This window comes from Eumetopias jubatus, unplaced genomic scaffold (assembly GCF_037043125.1).
Source record: "Eumetopias jubatus isolate StellerSeaLion01/CBP00866 unplaced genomic scaffold, mEumJub1_p1.0 scaffold_12, whole genome shotgun sequence".
Classification (NCBI taxonomy): Eukaryota; Metazoa; Chordata; class Mammalia; order Carnivora; family Otariidae; genus Eumetopias; species Eumetopias jubatus.
Genome location: NW_028274818.1, coordinates 58,422,394 through 58,437,249, shown reverse-complemented (window position 1 = coordinate 58,437,249; position 14,856 = coordinate 58,422,394). Strand labels below are relative to the sequence as shown.

At 33.6% G+C, this 14,856-nt stretch overlaps 1 protein-coding gene across 2 annotated transcripts in view; it reads left to right on the top strand.

Annotated features, from left to right (window-relative positions):
* Positions 1–14,856, top strand: part of DCAF6 (DDB1 and CUL4 associated factor 6) — a 133,164-nt gene that overhangs the window by 27,226 nt on the left and 91,082 nt on the right. For both annotated transcript variants that reach the window (XM_088017124.1, XM_088017125.1), the window contains exons 3-4: positions 5,197–5,289; positions 14,268–14,453. In XM_088017124.1, coding sequence (XP_087873250.1) covers positions 5,197–5,289; positions 14,268–14,453 — 279 coding nt within the window. The remainder of the gene's footprint in view (positions 1–5,196; positions 5,290–14,267; positions 14,454–14,856) is intronic.

Genomic DNA, 14,856 nt, shown 5'->3' with positions numbered 1-14,856 from the left:
CTAATACACGAACTTGTCATATCTTTCTATTTATTTGTGTCTTCTTCATTGTCTTTCATCAGTAGTGTGTAGACCTCAGTGTACAGATCTTTCACCTCTTTGTTAAATTTATCCCTAAGTATTTTATTGTTTTAGATGTTATTATAACTCAACATCATATAGTTTATTGTTAGTATGTAGACATGACATGCAACTGATACTTGTTTGTTGATTCTATATCTTGTATATTGTATATCTTAAAACTAGTAAATTCATTTATTAGTGCCAACAGTTTTTGTGTGGCATCTTCAGGGTGTTCTGTGTATTCATGTCATCTGCAAACAGAGACAGTTTTACTTCATCATTTCCAATTTGGATTTCTTTTATTCTTTTTCTTGCCTAATTGTTCTGGACAGGACTCTAATACTATGTTAAATAAAAGAGATGAGAGTCATTACCCTTTTCTTGTTCCTGATTTTAGAGGAAAAGCTTTCAACCTTTCACCATTGAGTATGATGTTAGCTGTGGGCTTGTCATATACGACCTTTATTAACAGTGAGATATGTTCCTTCTATATTCAATCTATTGAGGATTTTTATCATGAAAGATGTTGAATTTCATCAGATGCTTTTTCTGCATATATTGAGATGATTGTATGATTTTTTATCATTCATTATATTAATGTGGAATATCACATTTATTGATTTGTGTATACTGAACCATCCTTGTATCTTAGGGATACATTCCACTTGGTTATGGTGTATGATCCCTTTAATGTGCTGTTGAATTCAATTTGCTAGTATTTTGTTGAGAATACTTATATCTATATTCATCAGGAATATTGGCATGTAGTTTTCTTTTCTTGTAATACCTTATCTGGCTCTGGTGTCAGGATAATGCTCGCTTCAGAAAATGAGTTTGGGCATGTACCCTCCTCTTCAGTTTTTTGGAGAGTTTAAGGACTGGTGTTTATTCTTCTTTAAATGTTTGGTAAATAGTTAAAGCCCCTAAAGTCGTCTAATTCTGGGCTTTTTTGGTTGTTTTTTAATGGTTTTTAATTACTGATTCAGTCTCCAGAAACAAACAAAAAAATTACTTGTTTTTGACCTATTCAGATTTCTGTGTGTGATTTAGTCTTGGTAGGTTATATGTTTCTAGTACATTGTCTAATTTATTGGTGTATAACTGTTCAGTGTATTCTCTTATAATCCTTTGTATTTCTGTGGTATCAATTGAAATATCTTCTCTTTCATTTAAAATTTTTATTTATTTGGGTCTTGTTTTTTTTCCTTGGTAAATCTAGCTAAAGGTTTGTCAATTTAATCTTTTCAAAAAACCAACTTTTAGTTTCATTGATCTTTTCTATTGTTTTCCTACTCTTTTTCATTTATTTCTGCTCTGATTTTTGTTGTCTCCTTTCTTTTGCTAATTTTGGCCTTAGTTTTTCTCTTTCATTAATATGTTAAGTTCTGTTGCTTATTTTGATCTTTCTTTTTTCTCAGTGTAGACATTTATTGCTATAAAATTCCTGCTTATAACTGCTTTTGTTGCATCCCATATGTTTTATTTCTATTTTCATTTATTTCAAGATTTTTTTTATTTCTTCTTGGACCCACTGACTGTCCAAGAGTATGTTATTTAATTTCCACATGTTGGTGAAATTTCCAGTTTTCCTGCTGTTAATTTCTAGTCTTCTACCATTGTGGTCAGAAAGATACTTGGTATGATTTAATTCTTTTAAAATTTGTTAATATTTGTTTTGTGATCTATCATGATTTATCCTGGAGAATGTTCAGTGTGCACTTGAGAAAAGTCTGTGTGCTGTTGTTTGATGGACTGTTCTGTATGTGTCTAAATCTTGATCTAAAGTATAGTTCAATTCTAAGGTTTTCTTACTGATCTTCTGTCTGTATGATTTATCTGTTGTTGAAAATCTGGTATTGAAGTCTGCTACTATTGTTTTTGTTGTGTGTTTCTCCCTTTAGATCTGATATAATAATTTAAAAAAATGTTTAGAGATCACTTCTCTGCCTTTTGGCTAAGATCAAGTGTAAAAAATGTTTAGACATTCTAGTAGATATCTAGTGATATCATGTTGTGGTTTTATTTTTTTTTATTTTTTATTTATTTATTTATTTTAAAGATTTTATTTATTTATTTGAGAGAGAGAGAGAATGAGAGATAGAAAGCACGAAGGGAAGAGGGTCAGAGGGAGAAGCAGACTCCCTGCCGAGCAGGAAGCCCGATGTGGGACTCGATCCCGGGACTCCAGGATCATGACCTGAGCCGAAGGCAGTCGCTTAACCAACTGAGCCACCCAGGCGCCCCTCATGTTGTGGTTTTAATTCTGTGTCCAATTTTGCATGTTCATCTGTATCTCACAATCTTCCTGACTTGTTAGTTAGTTCCAGTATTTATTTGTTAGTTCCAGTATTTATATTGTCTCTAATTTTCTGAAGACATGGTACAAAATTCTCATTATTTATTTTTTTAAAAATGTTTGGCAGAATTCACCAGTAAAGCCATCTGGGCCTGGAGTTTTCTTTGTGGAAAACTTTAACTGCAATCTCTTAATAAAAATAAACTATGTATTGAGTAAATTTTGTTTAGCATGTGTGTTTCAGGGATTTTGTCAGTTTCATCCACATTGTTGAATTATTGGCGTAAAGTTGACCATAGTATTTCCTTAATGTTTAGGTATTGTAGAATGTGTAGTTAGTGATTGATATCATCTTTCTCATTCCTCATATTGGTAGTATATATTCCCCTGTCCCCCTTTTTTTTCTTAGTCAGGCTACATGTTCATTAATTCTATTTGTCTTGTCAAAGAACCAACTTCTAGTGTTTTTGTGTGTGTACTTTTTTCCCCACTATTTTTCTGTTTTCTGTTGTTTCATCAATTTCTAATCTGATATTCATTATTTCCAATCTTCTGCTGATTTTGGGTTTCATTTGTTCTTATAATTTTTTTGATTGGAAGCTGAGGTCATTGATATGAGACCTTTATCTTTTCTAATATAGGTATTTTAGTGCTAGAAGTTTCCTTCTAAGTTCAGAGTTAGCTGCAACCCATAAATTGGGTTATGTTGTGCTTTCATTTTCATTCAGTTCAAAATACTTTCTAATTTATTGGGTAATTTCTTTTTTGGGTATCTGTTATTTTGTAGTTTCCAAATATTTCTTTGTGTTAATGATTTTCACTTAATTCCATTTTGGTCAGAGAACATACTTTGTATTAGTTGAAATCTTTTAAAAATATTGAGATTTGTTTTATGGCCCATAAATATTTTCTATATTGGTAAATAATTTTTGTGTACTTAAAAAGAATGTGTATTTAGGGCACCTGGGTGGCTCAGTTGATTAACCGTCCGACTCTTGATTTTGGCTCAGGTCATGATCTTGGGGTTGTAAGATTGAGCTGCACATCAGGCATGAAGTCTGCTTGAGATTTTCTCTTCTCCCTTTCCCCGCCCCTACCCCACTTGTGTGTGCATGCATGCTTGCACTCTCTAAATAAATAAATAAAATCTTTAAAAAAAAAAAGTGTGTATTCTGCTGTTTTTTGGTTGTTTCAGATGTGATAGTAAATCTGGTTCATGCTACTCTGTCTTGACTGAAAGTGAAAGTCTGTTTTTCTTTTTAATTTAGATACATTTCATATACCATAAAACTTACCCATTTTAAGTATGCAGTTCAGTGTTTTTTTTAGTATATTCTTAAAGCTGTACAGTGATCACCACTGTCTAGTTCCAGTATATTTTCACCATTTGAAAAAAAAAAGTCCATACCAGTTATCATCATTCACTCCCATTCCGCCTCTACCAAGCTGTTGGCAGTCACTAATCTGCGTTCTGTCACTACAGATATGCCTAGTCTAGACTTTTATTTTTTTTAAAGATTTTATTTATTTATTTGAGAGAGAGAGAAAGTGAGAGAGAGCATGAGAGGGGAGAGGGTCAGAGGGAGAAGCAGACTCCCTGCTGAGCAGGGAGCCCGACACGGGACTCGATCCCGGGACTCCAGGATCATGACCTGAGCCGAAGGCAGTCGCTTAACCAACTGAGCCACCCACGCGCCCTAGTCTAGACTTTTAAAATACATGGAATCATAATATATGGCCTTTCAGACTGGCTTCATTCACTCAGCAGAATGTCTTCAAAGTATTTACATGTTACAGCATGTATTATTTCATTTTATGGCCAAGTAATACTTCATTTTATGGATATTTTGTTATGAGCAAATGGATAGTCACATTTTGTTATCCATACATTAGTTGATAAATGTTGGGATTGCTTTCACTTTTAGCTCTTAGGAATAATGCAGCTATGGGTTTTTGTGTACAAGTTTTTGTTTGGTACATGTTTTTAGTTCTCTTGGATATATCCCTTATTGTGGAATTGCTGGGTCATAGGGTAACTCTGTTTCAGTTTTTGAGGAACTGCCAAACTGTCTAAATAGTGATACAATTTTGCATTCCTATCAGCAGTGTGTTAGGGTTCCAATTTTTTGATACCCTAGCTAACTCTTACTATTTTGTTTTGATTTTTTTTTAAATTATTATAGCCATCCTAATGGGTGTGAAGTGGTAATTCATTTAGTTTTAATTTTTGTAAAGATTGATACCTATGTTTCCTTCTAAGAGTTTTATGGTTTGGGCACTTACATTTAGATTTTTGATCATTTTCAGTTCATTTTTGTACATGGTATTCCTTTCTTGGGTATATCCCGTTGTCCCAGCACCATTTGTTGAAAAAATACTCTTTCTCCTTTGAAAGGCCTTGGATCCCTTGTCAAAAATTACTTGAACATAAATGTAAGTGTTTATTTCTGGACTCTCAATTCCATTCCATTGATTTATATGTCTATGATCATGACAGTATCATACAGCCTTGATTACTATAGCTCTGTAGTAAGTTCTTTTAATTTTTTTTTTTTTTTAGATGGCCTTGTTTTATGTCTCTGGGTATAAAATGAATTAATTAAAGTGAATTTAAACAATAAAACTTAATGACTCAGACATTTCATTGTGAGTTTACAGAATATTTATTGTGTTTGCTAAATGGCAGTATGTATTTTCGATAGGTTAACTGGTAAACACTCCTTGCCATAGACACAATTTTATTAGTGATATATATTTTGAATCATCAGTTAACTGAAAGATGGAATACTTGTTTATATGTCCAGTTTACTTAAATTTATTTTTTGCTTTCTTTTCAGGTTAATACAATCTGTTGGAATGAGACTGGAGAATATATTTTATCTGGCTCAGATGATACCAAGTTAGTAATTAGTAATCCTTACAGCAGAAAGGTAAAGTGGCTTTAAAAAAATCTGTAATTCAATGAGAAAAATTAAGCTAGAAATTAAGAAATTGTAAATAATTATGGAATGGGTATTTGAAATAGAATATCCTTATTTTGCTCAAGGTAGTTATGTAATTTGGGAGTTATTACATGCCTATCCCTTAATCTTCTTAGGAAAACATAGATTTCACCCAGCTTTTGACTCCAACAAATTTAAATATGCTTCATTTTATCTATGTGGGTAAAATTCCCAAAAGTAACATTATCTCGTAAACCATTCTTTGGGGGAAAAAAGAAAATGTGATTTTTTTCTTTCATGCTCACAAAATCTACCCTTCAGCCAAGTGGTTTAAGAAATATAATTTTATCAGTTTGCAAAAATAGTATCTAGGCTCTAGTGAAATGCTTCATGATATCTAATACCATAAGCTGGCATAACCGTTTGAGTTTTAGGATTATGTAATTAGGATTATGTTCTGATTTTTATTGGCTCTTCTCTGTATATGGAGAAACTATACACTTATTTTTATATCAGTGAGCACTTGGTAGATTGGCAGACCAAACTGTTATTTAATAGTAGCAATCTTACAGAATAAATTATTCACATATTTCTTATTTTTCCACATTTAAACAGTTAAGATATTTAAATAAATGTTTGTGGTCCTTCATCCTGAATGAGGTTCATATTGAAGGTATCCATGATTAAAAGACAGGTCATAATTTTATTTCAGAGATAGCTTTACTTAATTGTCCTGACTTAACAGAGGGAAACTTGATGTTTTCAAATCCTACTTGTGTTAGGTCTACAGTTACTAGGTCTTTTAAGGTGCCTGTACCTTATTCCAGCCTGGAGTTTAGGGCCTGGCTTGGTGGCACATGGAAGCATTCTGATTCCCCAAGTGTGGAAGCTCCGAAAAAGGCCAAAAAACTGTACTCTTGGGTTTTTATGGAGGCTTCATTATATAGTCCTGATTGACTAAGTCATTGGTCACTGACTGATTCAACCCCCAGCCCCTCTCCCCTCTCAAATCTCATGATTGCTCCTTTTGGCAACCAGTCCCCACCCTTTGGTGGGATCCAAAAGTCAGCTTTATTAATAACAAGACACCAATTTCACCTTTATATCTCTGAAGCATTTTCAAAAACTATTGACAAAGATCATATATATATATATCTGAGAAATATATTTTGGTCATCTGGATGACCAAAGAAATATTTCTTATAAATCATTATATTGTACTAGCATAACGTTTTTCCTTACCGTAGGAGAGGAAATTTCCTGGAATGATGCATATGTAGAATGCTTTTTGACCATCACTATCAGAATTTTAATGCTTACGGTATTCATAACAGTTGACTAGACACCAAAGGAATAATCTTTTTTTTTGAAAAGATACAGAGCATCACGCTTTAAAAAAAAAAAAAAAAACTGTAGTAAAATACACATAACAAAATTTACTATCTTAATAATTTTTAATATTTCTCTTCAGTGACATTAAGTATATTCATATTGTTGCTACTATCGCCACATCCAGCTATAGAACTGTTTTCATCTTGGAAAACTGAACCTCTGTAACTCTTTTTTCTTCTCTCCTCCCATCCCTTGGCAACCACCATTCTACTTTTTGTCTCTATGAATTTGACTACTCTAGATATCTAAGCCTTTATACAATATTTGTCTTTTTGTTACTATTTCATTTATCACGATGCCCTTAACATTCAAATATGTTGCAGTATGTGTCAGATTTTCTTTTTTTTTTTTTTTATGGCTGAATAATATTCTGTTGTATGTAAATACCACATTTTGTTTCCATTCATCTTTCAATGGACATTTGAGTTACTACTTCTACCATTTTGATATTGTGAATAATGCTGCTATGAACATAGGTGTACACACATCTCTCCAAGTCCCTGCTTTCAATTATTTTGTGACTATACCCAGTGGAATAATTTTTAGAAGATCTTGTTTCTTCTTTATTTGCTTATTTTTGGAAAAAAACATTCATTTTGATGCATGGTTCCCAATAGAATGTATATTTGAAAAGTGATTACTCTTTCTCTTTTCCAGTTTAAGAAATGAGTAATCAAATAATTTTAAAGAGTTTAAATATAACAAGACTTTATCTTTTTCACATATTGGTCTTTAATAGATCCAAATTTGCTATCATCTAGGAATATTTTTAAAAATTTAAGACACAGATGATTAATTATATAGGAAAAGAAATTGTTTGATCCTGAGTCAAATATTACCTGTTCTTAAAGTTTGACTTTATTTTTAGGTCCTGTGCATTCATGGAAAGATTAATTTAATGCAAATAATTTTGAAACACTTTTTTTTTATAGAGTTAAGAGATTGGAGGTGTTCCTTATTAATGGTAACATATCCTAATTTTATATATGGTATATCTCAAATATATACAAGAGAGAAGTTTCTTTTTCCAATAATTACAGTCTAGTTTATTTGGACCAATCCTCCCATTGAAACAACTAAAATATTCTTGATTAAAGACTTTAAAAATTGTCCTAAAAAAAATTGTCCTAAAAGTAACAAGTAACTTGCCTTGATAGTAAGGGATTATCAGTCCAAAATGGAAGGGAAAAAGTGAGTCCAGAGAAGTGAGCATGAAAGCCATTTTCTCCCTGAAGATGTTTGCCAATCCAAGCATATATAAACTTTAGTCTTGATGGCCTTGAATGTCAAAGTAGACAGAAACAAAGCTCAGGACTCAAATCAAGTATGGATTCCTATAGCAGATTCTCCACAGTATGCTGCCCCCCCCCCAAGGGCCACCTCCTCAAGGTATAAATAAAACCGAAGGAAGGTAACCTTATAATATCTAATATAAAAGAAATCCTGTGTGTACCACATATGTAAAATTTTTCTTGATTTGGCTTCAGCCAGCTACCTATAAGTTCTCAGAGCATAACATGTTCTTTACTCTGTACTTTTGCTTGCACTGTTCTCTCTTCATGGGATGTTCTCCTGCTTTGCCATGCACCTCCCATCTACTTGGCAAATTTAAATCCATCCTTCAATTCTTGACTCTTAGCTGTGGTATACCTCTCTTGTTGCCCTAGGCAAATGCAGGCACTCCTTCCTCTATGTTCTCATTGTACTTTGTGGATAATTAGATTATTATGTTTGTTTGCTCACCATTAGACAGTAATTTCTTTGGGACAGTGACAGTTTTTTCTTTTTTGTTTCCTCAACACTTAGTAAATTACCTGTCACATAGTAGGTGCCCAATAAATATTAGTAAAGGAAAGGTAAGGAATTTCTGTATTCAATTCCTTAGGTGGGGGTATGGATTGGATTTAGAGAGGAGTGATTTTTACCAAGAGATTCAAGAACCAACACTTTCTATCTGGATATTCCTGGACCAAGTTTAAGGTTTTTTTATTTTAATTTATTTTTGTGAGAGAGAGAGAGAGAGCATGAGTGGGGGAGTGGGGCAGAGGGAGAAGCAGACTCCCCACAGAGCAGGGAGCCTGATGTGGGGCTCGATCCCAGGACCCTGGGGTCATGACCTGAGCCGAAGGGAGACGCCCAACCAACTGAGCCACCCAGGTGCCCCAAGCTTAAGGTTTTGGAAGCATTGTATGTGACATGATGAAAGAGATATCTGCTTGGCCAGCTAGATTAACCTGATGATCAGTAAAGTCATAGATGTTACAACTAGTTCACAGTCACATTTATTACTCATTCCAGTTATCAATATGTCATTTACATCTTCAATTAAGTTACTCTGCCAATTTCTACCTCTCTAGGCCATTATTCTTAGATGTTTTCTGAGTAAGTATTTTAATGTATTGATACAAGGAAAGCACAAATAAGAAAATAAATCCAGGTACCAAAAATAATAACTTTTTGCAGGTACATATCATTTTTAAAAAATCAATCTTATCACTATTTACCTCCAGTAGAATGCATATCTATATTGATTGTATAGTTTCAGTTTTGACAATTAAAAATAAATTCCAGCCTTTGTTGGAATTACTAATTGTGTACACATGAGTACTTGTTCTTCCAACAATTATCTATTAATAAATTAAAGAGTGGTTCAAAATGAAGTTAACATGGTAGGCAGTGATCAGATAGTAGGTTTGATAGGCAATATTAAGGAGTTTACATTTTAGTGTCATTGAAATAGTCACTGGAGTGTATTAAACATGCAGGTGATATGATCTGCATTTTTAAAAGATAGCTCTGGCTGCTGTTTGGAGAGTAGAGTTTGAATAAGATCAGAAGTGGGAGATAGGAGGCCATTGAGTCATCCCAGTGAGGAGAGATGGTGGTTTAGACAAAGATAATGGCATTGAGGTGAGGAGAAGTAGTTTGGAATATATCTTGGACCTAGATTTGCTGGTGGATTTTATAGATTTTGTATTATATATCTATATCTATATATCTGTATATCTATATTACTATTTTATAGTGGATGAGGGAAAGAGAAACGAAGGATGATTCTTTAGTTTTTGACTTGATCAACTGTGTGGGTGGATATTGCTGCCATTGGGATGAAGGTGGAGAACACTGGAAGGGGAGTAAATTTGGAAGAGGACATCTGAAATCAAGAGATTAGTCCAAAAGAAAAGAGCTTCAACTTTTTACTTTTTAAATCTTGATTACTTTAGGGGCGCCTGGGTGGCTCAGTCGTTAAGCGTCTGCCTTTGGCTTAGGTCATGATTCCAGGGCCCTGGGATCGAGCCCCGCATCGGGCTCCCTGCTCCCGCTCCCCCTGCTTGTGTTCCCTCTCTCGTTGTGTCTCTCTCTGTCAAATAAATAAATAAAATCTTTAAAAAAAAAGATCTTGATTACTTTAATAAAGAAATCCATCTCAATTTGTGACTAATACGTCATATGTCAGTACACATATTAATGTACCAAGTGCTTTTGTTTCTGAAGCTATGCATAAACCTGTTAAATGGAGATAAATCATGAACTGTTAAGAATAATGTCTGCTGAATGAGACTAAAGCAAAGCCAAAGGCCTATCGGATGAAGAAACTAAAACATACACTGTAAGCAGTGACTTTTACATAGTTAGCTACTTGGTAAACCATGCTAAAATACCTGACAGTTAAAGGTCATGATATCTATCTTGTTTAAAGGCTTTACATTAATTATTCTCTGTGGTTTGTTTTTATACCTTAGTCTTCCAGATCTTAGTGTCTTACACTTGAAGAGAGGAATGAAAGATTTTAAAATATTTACGATTTTATTCTCCATTGGCTTTGGTTGATGCAGGTGCAAAAGACACCCCCTCTTTTTTATTTGACACTAATTATATGTGCATTTTATGTGTAAGACTTACTGTGGAGCAATTTATGGTACTCAGCAAATCCTTATTTTGGCCATAACCCTGTAACCTAGTTCTTAAATAGAATGAAGTGACTTAAATATTCAAAGTGGTCAAGGTAGATAGCTGCTAATATTCATTCCAGATTTATGTTATGATTTGGTATGGTAGTCTCTGATAAGAATTTGGCAGTTAGTATTATATAATAAATACTCACTTAAAACCAAACCCAAAATAAAGTTGAAATATATTTTCCTAACTTTGTTTTAAAATTTAAAAACTTTTGGAAAAATTTAAAAAATAATAACAATGAATATTCACAAATAGATTTTTTTTTTTTAAGCAATTGAGCCCAAGTTGGAGGCATCATGTACTTCATTCATGAATGCTTTGGCATATATCTACTAAGAACAAGAACATTATTCTGTTTTTAAAAATATATAATATTGAATATGGAGTTGATCCTCATTACTTGTAGATTTCATATTTGCAAATTCGCCTACTCATTGAAACTTTTAACCCCCAAGTCAATACTTCCAGTGCCTTCCTGGTCATTCATGGCCATGCACATGAGCAGAGTGACAAAAGAATTGAGAATTATTTCAGCTTTCATACTGTAAACACACTGTATCTTTTTCGTGGTATATTTCATGTTGCATTTTTGTGCTTTTTATTGATAATTTCACCGTTTAAAATGTCCCCAGGTATCATGCTGAAATACTATCTCGTGTTCCTAAGCACAAGAAGCCTGGGATGTTTCTTATGGAGAAAAAATGTTAGATAAGCTTCATTTAGGCATGCATTATAATGCTCTTGGCCATGAGTTCAATGTTAATGAAGCAACAGTATATATTAAATAAGGTCTTTAAACAGAAACATATAAAACAATGCTGTGTATTGACTGAGGAAAATGTTGTGGCAAGAGGCTCTAAGGAACCTAACCACTTATTTCCCTAGGAGCAGTAATTCAGTGCTTGTTAGTTCAGTGTTGGCAGTGACTTATCAGGAATGATGAGAGTCAGCCATATGCTATTATATATGTGATTTTCTATTTGATGACATACACACATAATACATACACATGTACACATATATGGTCTATATTCAAATTTTCTCGTTTGATTATAGTGTTCTTTGTCACTGCCATGCCTCTTTCAATCCAAGCTCCATCCATCATTTCATGTAGTTGTCATATTTCCTTAGTCTCTTTTAGGGATAGTTCATTCAACTTTTTGGTCTTTCATGATATTAATATATTAGTTGTTTTACTGTTATATTAATATAGAAGAACAATTGTTATATAGAATGTTTCTCAATTTGGATTTGTCTGATTGTTTCTTCATGAATAGATTAAAATTAAAAACATTTTTTTTTAAAGATTTTATTTATTTGAGAGAGAGAGAATGAGAGAGAGCACGAGAGGGAAGAGGGTCAGAGGGAGAAGCAGATCCCTGCTGAGCAGGGAGCCTGATGTGGGACTTGAACCCGGGACTCCAGGATCATGACCTGAGCCGAAGGCAGTCACTTAACCAATTGAGCCACCCAGGCGCCCTAAAAGTAAAAATATTTTAGCTAAGAATTCTCCATAGGTGACATTGTGGTACATGATATTAGTTTGTCCCCTTACTGGCAATGTTAAGTTTGATCTCTCCATTGTGTAGGTATGTTTACCCTTTACAATGAATAAGCTGTTTGTGAAGTGGTATGTTGAGACTCTGTGAATATTCTCTTTCATAACAATCTTTCTTACATTGGTTTTAGTGTTGTTTCTTGCCTTAACCAGTTAAAATGTAGTTACAAAATAGTGATTTTTAATTGTCATTCCTTTTACACTTATTAATTGACATTATTTTGTAAATAAGAGCATTTCCTTTGTCCCTACCACCTTTGTGAAAAAATCACTTTGGGATTATAGATTTTTTAAATTCAATATATTATTATCTATTACTGATAATACTTTTAGATGCTTAAATTCTCCCAGTTGTTCGGCGGGACATTTAAGGCCAACTTTGTCTATGTTTTGACTTTTTTTTTGAGCACATTTTTTAAAGCACACCAGATTCCCACTGCATTAAATTCTCATTGTACATACATTGTGGGGATGTACCATAATTTATTCAATAAGTCTCATGTGCTTTGCTGTTATGAATAGTTCATTAAATAATTTTGTGCATTTTTTTCTTGTATTGTTGGAGGTGTATCTTAAGGGTAAATTCCTAGAAATAGACTTGTCTGGTCAATGGGTAAATGTGTGTGTGATTCTGTGGAATACAACTAAATTTCTCTCCATTAGTCTTGTACCATGTAGTTCTCCCACCAGAAATGGTGAAGAGCCTGTTTCCCCGTGGGATCCCTTACATAATGTGTTGTCGAACTTGAATTTTTGCCAATCTGAAAAGTGAGAATTAGTTTCTCACTTTAGCTTCAATTTGCATTTCCCTTATCAACAAAGTTGGATATTTTCTCACATTCTTAAAGGTCCTTTGTATATCTTTTTGTGGACTATGTTTTCAGATCTTTTGCCCATTCAATTAAAAAACCCAGGTTTTGTTAAGTTTCTTTCTGTCAATTTTTAAGCACTATTAGGGAAATTTGTTCTTTATCTTCACTATATGTTGCAAATATTTACATATTTATTTTAAACTTTATTTCTGTCACAGGAATTCTAGTCTTTATTTTTAAAGATTTTGTTTATTAGAGAGAGCACGAGCAAGAGCACACAAGCAGAGAGTAGTGGCAGAGGGAGAGGGAGAAGCAGACTTCCCCTGATCAGGGAGCCCAACGCAGGGCTCGATCCCAGGACCTTGAGATCATGACCTGAGTGGAAGTCAGACGCTTAAATGACTGAGCCACCCAGGTGCCCCACAGTCTTGAAACATAATTAAGGAAGGAGATGTTGGGACTTCTGCTGTAGTCTTACCATTTAATGATTCATTTAAATTCAGTTTATTTTTATTTTTTTATCCTGGAAGGGAATAACTAAAAATCATCTAGTAAACAGTTTCAAAAGTCAGTCAAAGGGGCGCCTGGGTGGCTCAGCTGGTTAAGCGTCTGCCTTCGGCTCAGGTCATGATCTCAGGGTCCTGGGATCGAGCCCCACATCGGGCTCCCTGCTCAATGGAGAGCCTGCTTCTCCCTCTCCTTCTGCCACTACCCCTGCTTGTGCTCTCTTGCTTGCACTCTCTCTCAAATCAATAAATCAAATCTTAAAAAAAAAAAGGTAGGTCAGGCTAGTCATTTCTTTCTCCATGCCCCATACCTACTCTCCAGTCCTAAAAGTAACTTGTTTAAAGTTGATTGCCTGAGAAATATAGGAAAATATTTTTAAGATAATGAAAATCATCTTCTTTGTCTCTGTTTCTCTCTCCCCCTATATACAATAGTCCTTTCTTATTTCCTGAGATCTTATGAATGAGTCAGATACACCAAATAGGTAGAAATATGTATATTTAATTTTCACAGCACTGTTCCTATTGATGGTACTTACTCTTCACATCTCATAGAGAAAAGAAGAAAATATGTGAGATTCTGATTTTTTAAAAATTATATTAGTTTGGATCAAATGATAATTTTTTAGATAATAAGAATGTTAATGAGAATTTATTCCTGGCTATAATTATATTAAATATGAATGTTTCTTTCTAGGAAATAATAAATTACCAAGAACAACTTTGTCTGTGTTTTAGGTTTTGACAACAATTCGTTCAGGGCACCGAGCAAATATATTTAGTGCAAAGTTCTTACCATGCACGAATGATAAGCAGATTGTGTCCTGCTCTGGGGATGGAGTAATATTTTATACTAATGTTGAGCAAGATGCAGAAACCAACAGACAATGCCAATTTACGTGCCATTATGGAACTACCTATGAGGTACAGTATTACTATGATTTTATATATATATATATATATATATATATGTAAGTGTATTTTTTATATAAGTATGTGTAGATTTGTGTATGTACATTCTCATGCATATGTAGGCAGAGAAATTATCGACAGACTAGATTTCAGTAAAGTGAGAAACTATCTTGATAGGCTTGTGAATAAAATTAAGAAATAAAATATAATAGTAATAGGATTTATAATTGCAAACAGATGTCAGCCTTTAAACACACTTCTGTTACTGTGCTACAAGCCTCTATACTAGGCTTTAACCTCTTAAACACTTTTATCACCATCTTATAGAAAGTCATTGATGGCATGCTTATCAAATGGAAAGCAGAAGGAACGCTAGTGCACTAGGCAAAAGAATCAGATTCCTAAAGGACATTAA